The sequence below is a fragment of the Cucumis melo genome, chromosome 7 (genome assembly GCF_025177605.1).
Source record: "Cucumis melo cultivar AY chromosome 7, USDA_Cmelo_AY_1.0, whole genome shotgun sequence".
Lineage (NCBI taxonomy): Eukaryota > Viridiplantae > Streptophyta > Magnoliopsida > Cucurbitales > Cucurbitaceae > Cucumis > Cucumis melo.
In genome coordinates, this window is record NC_066863.1 from 18,967,293 (window position 1) to 18,974,889 (window position 7,597).

The 7,597-nt window shown below is 32.1% G+C and overlaps 1 protein-coding gene across 3 annotated transcripts; it reads right to left on the reverse strand.

Moving 5' to 3' along the window:
* Nucleotides 1-1,251: 1,251 nt before the first annotated feature.
* Nucleotides 1,252-6,074, reverse strand: LOC103501141 (probable protein phosphatase 2C 9). 3 transcript variants are annotated; one of them, XM_008464636.3, is made up of 6 exons: nt 5,681-6,074; nt 5,357-5,545; nt 4,206-4,445; nt 3,734-4,010; nt 1,927-2,081; nt 1,252-1,848 (listed from the first exon to the last, which is right to left on the reverse strand). In XM_008464636.3, exons 2-6 carry the CDS (start codon nt 5,393-5,395, stop codon nt 1,708-1,710), a joined length of 852 nt encoding a protein of 283 aa, XP_008462858.1. In that variant the 5' UTR covers nt 5,396-5,545; nt 5,681-6,074; the 3' UTR covers nt 1,252-1,707. The 3 variants fall into 3 exon arrangements, with proteins under 3 accessions (XP_008462858.1, XP_008462859.1, XP_050944010.1); XM_008464637.3 differs by having other exon boundaries at nt 3,734-4,007; nt 5,681-5,949; XM_051088053.1 differs by lacking the exon at nt 5,681-6,074 and adding an exon at nt 4,882-5,025.
* Nucleotides 6,075-7,597: the final 1,523 nt, after the last annotated feature.

Sequence of the window (7,597 nt, forward strand, 5' to 3'; positions counted from 1 at the left end):
CTTTGACTTCACCAGAGCTATGAGGTCACAAAAAGAAGCAAGAAAAGGAGAACATATTAAATTATTACATTTACCAACATAACCATTACGTCATGTATTTCTCAAGCCTCATAAACTAGAAATATATTTGGGTACAAATCTATTTTTGTTATAAAATATAAAGGGAACATACTGTTCACGATATTTTTGCAAAATTTGATTCGTGGAGTTGAACTTGTGTTGACGTTGTATTTATGTTTATTCGATGTGATGTGGTTCCATCTCTAGGATCAAATTCGGTCAGGTTGATCGGTTGAGGAGTATCTCATGGGAGTAGACCCTGCGGAGTCAAAAATTTTACTAAAGAGAACTCCTAGTCATAAATGAACGGAACACATTATTTAGAGTTCCCTTGTAGGCTTTTATGGAATTGGTCCTAGTCTGGTCTATGAATTGGGCCTAGTCTGGTCTATGGATCATACCATTGACTCAATGAATTTAGGTATGGAATTGTCCAGTTTGGTCTATGAATTGGGCCTAGTCTGGTCTATGGATCATACCATTGACTCAATGAATTTAGGTCATTTAATTTTGGTTATTTTTTGGCTATTTAATTAAACCAAAATAATTAATTTGATCCAATTGTCAGCATATTGTCCAATTTATTTTAAATTTAATTTGGGACACATATCTTAGTCCCAAATACAATTATTTTAATAAATGAGATGACAATACAATTTGTAACTAATTTCAAAATTTCTTTATACATTCTTGGTTTGAGATTAGTATTTATTTGATTTCTCAATGAGGAAAGATGAACAATATATATAATCTAAAAATATAATTAAAAAGAACTCTTGACTTCACAATTTTTAAACCTAGTGGATTAAAATATTACTTTTAGAAATTCAGAAACTTAATATTTGATGGGCTTAAAAATCTTAAAGACAAATATATAGCCCTACAAAATCATCCACATTAAACACACATATTGTGCTTTTAAACGTGGCGCATTCTCTCTCTACCAAATCAAATAAATGAAGTTCAGAATTTTCCTCCTTTTCCACCTAACCTAAGCAAAATTGATAGTCAACCAAGTTAGACGAGCATTAATACTTGAGTTAAATATATAGTTTCAAATTACTTCTCTTTTTTAAATGTAATGTTTCAATGATAATTAGAATAAAACAAATGAGTAAAAAGAAACAGTAGATTCTCCCTCAAAGAGAAAGCATGAGTATCATAACAGAGGGAGGGAACATCAAAATACAATTAATTTTCAAGGATATAAAATATATATATCAACCAAAAAGCTTATCAATCTATTACAATAGTTGCATACATCTCGTGCAGCTGTTCCTTGGAGACCCAAAGGCTAAACCTACATTTCCAAACTGTTTCACAAGTTCACAAAATGTTAAAGAAAAATTAAGGTATACATGGATCTACAGATAAAGAAGAAAAGAAATCATGTAAAAAGATCAAACTGCACCAATTTAGAACAAGAACATCATATTATACTACACAGATGCCTTTTTTCCTTAATCTTTCTGCAGGGAAGAACAGGGAGATTAAACATATTTTTGTAGACATCAAAATTTAAGTGGGTTTTTCTTTAGACTCTTCGTACTGGGGATGGCTCAAAGATTGTGGAGTTGAATGCCATGGATTTCATAACACCCCTAATACATACGTAATGTTGTAACAAACTTCAGCTCAACACAAGTTTTACCCTTTGAAACGAACTACGATGATTGAGATGTCATCTTTGCTTTCCCTTTTCAGTGCTTCTGCTGCTAAATGTTTTGCTGCTCTCTGGGGATCCTTGGTTTTTCTTGCTATATCCACGGCTTCTTGATTTGTCATCACCTGAAATTTTCCATAAAAGTTTTTAAAACTGGAAACATTCAAAATGGATACTTGTTGCAGTTTGATGGTAGCAATTACCTTCCATAGACCATCACTTGCTAAGATCAGAAGCTCAGTGTCAGAGTCAACATTGGCATTCCTTATGTCTGGATCAGATCGCAAGTGTGTCTTGAGGTTCTTGTCGCCGAATGCTCGAGAAACTGCAAGCTGACCATTCACCCTTGCAACATCTCCTAACATGACAGAAAATAATCGAATTATTGTGAAGTCAAAACAAGTAAAGTCATAGCAACCTCAGACTGTACGACACCATTAATTATTCCATACTAGTCAAAAAAATTTAGAGAATAGATGTGCCTCTTAACCTTCATGTGCAATTCAGAACATATCTCAAAAGTATATACTAGCACAGAAATAGGATATTTATAACACCATTTCAAATGGTGACTAGAAGTCCAAATATCAAAAAGAACGAAAATTGAAAAGGAAAAAGAAAAAGAAAAAAAAAAAGAGAAAGAGAGAGATGTGGTAGCACTGACTAGTGACTACAAAATAAGTCTCAAGTTTCCAAATGAATCCAGTCCCATGTCCTGTTTCTTGTTATCAATCTTTTAAGAAAATGTGCAGTTAGTAATTTCTGTTCCTCTATCCATCCTAGAAAACGTTCCTAAAATAGTAGATTTTGTTCACAAAAGCATTAGCAAAAGTAGACCTTTCAATGTTTCTAGTTACTGAACACTTCCAAAGCCACACCCTAATAGAGTTACCAAACGCACAAGTTCAATTTAGGAGATCACTCAGGATTTTCTATCTCATTAGGTAAAAATGATTTCTCATTTCCTGTTTCCAATGGTGACAATTTACATCCCGCTGCCGAAAAAGTTGCAGACAAGGGTCATGTGTTCAGCCTGACAAATTGTATCCACTACTTAAAGACAACCTAGTGGTCAATATTATCTAAGTTTCTATCTCACAGCCAACAATGTAGCTTAATAGGACATATTGAACATTGATCATAGAGTTCACAGAAGACTGCATGCCGAAATAGAATCCAGAGGATCAGGATATGTATCATCTCCTAGAATCAAGAAGGATTATAGAAGGTAATAGTGACTTGTGGCCATTTTCACCTTCAAATGCCATCCGTTGATACAAAGTTTTTGTGGCAAGCAGGTGTTGGTGCTACTGTGTCGAGGAGCTTTATGGAAAGAGGAACAATAAGATCTTTAGAGGGCTAGAGCATCATCCTAACGATGTTTACTCCCTTGCTAGTTTCATGTAGACATCCGTTGCAAAGGTTTTCTTTTTTGTAATTACTCATTGGGTATTGTTTTGCTTGATTGGAGGTCATTCCTTAAGGCTACTACCTCTATCTTTTGTGGGCTTTCTTTTTTGAATGTCTTTGTATTCTAGTACCATTTTTCCAATGAAAGTTTGCTTTCTCATTTTAAAAAACAAACAAAACAACAAATTGAAAACAATGTTTGCAGTAGAAACTCTCTTTAAATAAAAATCAAAGCAACACTTAATTCGAAAGCAGTTTTAGTTTAGCATTATATGCAGCAAATTTGATGTGATAAAATTCATTAGATATTTGTCGACACAGAAACTGTTTTCTAAGTAGATGACACAAAAATAAAAATAAATAAAGTAAAGCTTCAACCTAATTCTCAAAAATTCAGAAATTGATTTAACAAACTTGTACATTCTGAAAAAAGGAAAAGTAGCATTCATGCATCTATGTGGAATTCCTACTTGATAAAAGAATCGCCACAGACCAGCAGTCCATCAGGTTTGCATCAAAGAGAGATAAAAAAAGAAGAATGCATGTCTGCTAAGGTATGAACACTTGCATTCATGAGGATACATCAATGCATTACCAGACCTGGCATGTTAGAGACAAAGCCACCTCTATCCTCAATACTTTCTCGCTCAGCGTTTGGCTCGTGATCAACAGACATTTGCATTTCCTGCCCTTTTTTTGATAGGACTGCCCGTGAATCTCCAACATTAGCCACCCATAATTTCTGACCGTTAATCAAAATTGCAGTGACGGCAGTGGATCCACCTCTTCCTAAGTCAGGACTGTGTGAGAGTATTGCTTGGTCTGTCTTCTCGTAAGCCTTAAAGATGGAGCTACGGGGATTTGACCAGAATTCCTCCTTAAGCAATGGCAAGATATCATACCAAAATGTCAGTGAACATTTTCCTAACCAGCATTCATGAAGGATAAAAAAACATCTGAAACTTTTGAACGGATTAATCTTATTTCCAAATGACTTTTGCCAGTAGTGATTGCTGATAATTGATAATTGCCATCTTAACGAAACAATAATTGCACCTAGCGAAGAACTTACATCCTTCAGTATATTAGGAAATAGATGCTTCTGTAGATAGGCGGGCACGCTGTCTCCTAAATGTCCATCATATATAGCAAAAAGACCTAGCTCACGGCCGTGCACGGTAATAAATTGAGCAACATGATAATCCTCCATTGGATGATTTGCCTTGCCTTTTACTAGGCTAAAGCCATACCTGGCAGGGCATAGATTGCCCCTGCCCTTTCCAGAGCTACATGATGAACGCCCTCCTACAAACTAAAGAGACAAAGGGAATAAATCTTTCATGGTTCATAATCAATGACATCAATATGAATGTGCCTCATAATAATTGGCATATTGGAGTGCTACTCACGAGTGCAATTTGCTAGTGAAAAGTTCTGATATTTTTCCACATTCAAAAGACAAAACAAAAGTTCATTTCAAGTAGATACTCAAGATTACATACCTCAAAAGAAAATGAAACAAGCAAATGAGTGCATGTCAACAATTGTTAAACATGTTAAGAAAAGATGCATGATTGAAATCCAAGCACTGCTCCGTCAAAACATACAAACATCTTCAGGGTTTTGTTCATTATAAAAACAAACCCAAGGACGTTGGATTTCAGAATGTGGATATCATCAGCGAGCCAATCCCTTGTGAAATATACGTCATATGAAAAACAAGAAACTAGCAAAAGAGAGTTTCTGACCTGTTTTCCGTTTACTCATCAAAATGCATAATCTTAAATGACCAAACAAAAGGCAAGTATCGCCAACTTTGAACTTCAAGAAAGAGAAGTTGACAATTCTTCCAAACATTGTTGCGTGAAGACAAACCACTTTTGTTGGTCTTGCTGTATTCAAAATGAAAACTTGCATAAAAGCAAGAACATAACTAGTCTTTAATCCCAACCCATGAAGTTAGTTACCATGTTGAAAAAGCAAACTTAAACATGGAGCTCCTTCTAAAGGTAACAAAATCAGCTTTATCTAATAAATCAAAAACAAGTCCAAATGAAGACTGATGAATGATCGGAAACAAAGATAATTCAGAACCATGATTTAGACCTCAACAATTCATCAGAAGCTCAGAAACAACCCCCACACAAAGTCCAACAGAAGTCAACATATACAAATTCACTTAACATAAAACCAGCCAAAAGAGATGTAAGAAGATATTACTACCTGAGAATAGACAGAATTGAAGCAGCATAAGTTATCCATACAATTTATTCTTCCCACTTCACCTTCTTTCCTCTTTCAAGAATCATCCACCTCAATAACGGAAGAGAAAATCCAAATTTCTCTACCAAAAAAAAAAAAAAAAAAGTAATCCCCACGACGAAAGGGGCAAAAACAACAGAATCCACCAAACTGCAAATTCAGAAAAAACAATTCCGATCAATCAAACACCAAAGACGATCAAAAACATCTCAATAACACCAAAAGTCAAGAGAATTACAAAAACAAATACAAAGCACCAAAAGGGCAACCCAGAAATCAGCTTACCGATCCAAAAGTGGTCGAAAAATTGAAGAAAACGAGAAAAGAGAACAACCCCAGAAGGTGAATTATTGCAAAGATCAGTCCTGGAAAGAGAAAACTCAGAAAGAATCACTGTATTGGGAAGAAAAGGAGCAAAAAAAGAAGGTTGTAATGAAGAAGGAATCGATGAAGTTTATTTTTGTGTAACCGTTGATGTAGTTGAGTTGGGGTAAGTCCACGCGGTGGGAAAAGAAAGAAATCGCAAAAAAGGAGGAGGAAATGGACGCCTATTACCAAGAAGGGCAGAGCTTTCCCTTATTGACTTTGAATTTTAGTGCTCCTTTTCTTTTCTTTTTTTTTTTTCTTTTCTTCTTTTTTTTTTCCTTTTCTTTTTGCTTCTTTCTTTTTTCCACCCAATAGTTAGTTGTTTACTGACATTGTGGCCTCTTTTTTTTCCCTTGGCTTTTCTTTCTTTTCTTTCATGTTTCTTTTCTAACCTTTTTTTTTTCTTTTTTTTCTTACTGAACGGATAGTTGTAAATATAACAATTATATTTAAAATAATAAAATATATAGCAATTTTTTAAAAAAATTATAAATATAGCAAAATTTGTCAAAATCTATATTATTCATAGACCATGTAGCAAATATTGGTCTATCACTGATAAATCATAGTAGTCTATCAACGATAGAAGTCTATCACGATTTTGCTATATTTGCAATTTTTTAAAAATATTACTACATAGTTAATAATTATTCTAAAAATTGTTATCCATTTTAATTATTGTTTAATTCTAAAATCTAAAATAACTTTTAACTGTATACAATATTTATAAAAAAAAATTATTGTAAACACCATACTAGTAAAAATATTTAGCAAAATTGTAGACTTTGTTATATTTTAAATTCACAAAATTAGTGTTTCTTGTAAATAAAATCTAAACTTTTATTATGTTTTAGGTATAAGTTAATCTTTTTATATTTGAAAATGTTTTTAAATATAAAAATATTTTATTAAAACAAAAAGTAAGTTTTAAATGGGAAAATTTTCATGATATAATAAATTACAAAAATATTTAACAAAGTATGAAGTTAATAATTTTTTAAATATTTCAGGTTTGTCTCTTCCATCTTTTTCTCATTTTTGTTACAATTTGTTTCTATCGTCTTTATTCTTTTCCTTTTTTTTCTCTCTTTGGTTTCTTTCTATAAATCACAACGGTCGATACAAAAAATAGCCAAATCTAAACAATCGTGTAAAAAAAATAATAGTGTAAAAGAATCTAAATGATCGTGTACAAAAGAATTTAAAAAATTGTTTAGCTAAATATAAACAATCGTGTACTAAAAAATCTTGAATAAATAAATTATTGTATAAACAAATCTAAATGATCGTGTACCAAAATAATTCTAAAAAAATTTGTTTAGTTAAATTTAAACGATCGTTTACCCAATTTTGAAAAAAAAAATCATTACGATTTTGTTATCTAAATCTAAACGATCAAATCTTGATGATAGAATTGAAAAAAAATGATCGTGTAAACAAATTTAAACAATCATATAACCAAATTAAATGATAGAATTGAAAAAATAAATCAACCAAATATAAACGATCGTATTTAAAAATAAATCAACAAAATCTAAACGATCGTGTACCAAATATATTTTGTTGACAATGTGGTTAACGGAACATTTTTAGTATTTTTTATTATGGGTTAATTTTTTTCGTTATCAAAATTGTTTTTACTGCTTTATTATATTTTTTAAAAGACCTCTTTTGCATATGTGACGTATGAATTTATTTTAACTTTAGTTTATTTGTTCAGTGTCTTTCGTCTTCTAACTTTTCTTTTCCTCTCTAAAATTTGATCTTATTTTTTTTTCTTTTCAAAATCTCTCTCTCTCTCTTTTTCTTTTTAATTAATTCTCTTAACATTTTTCT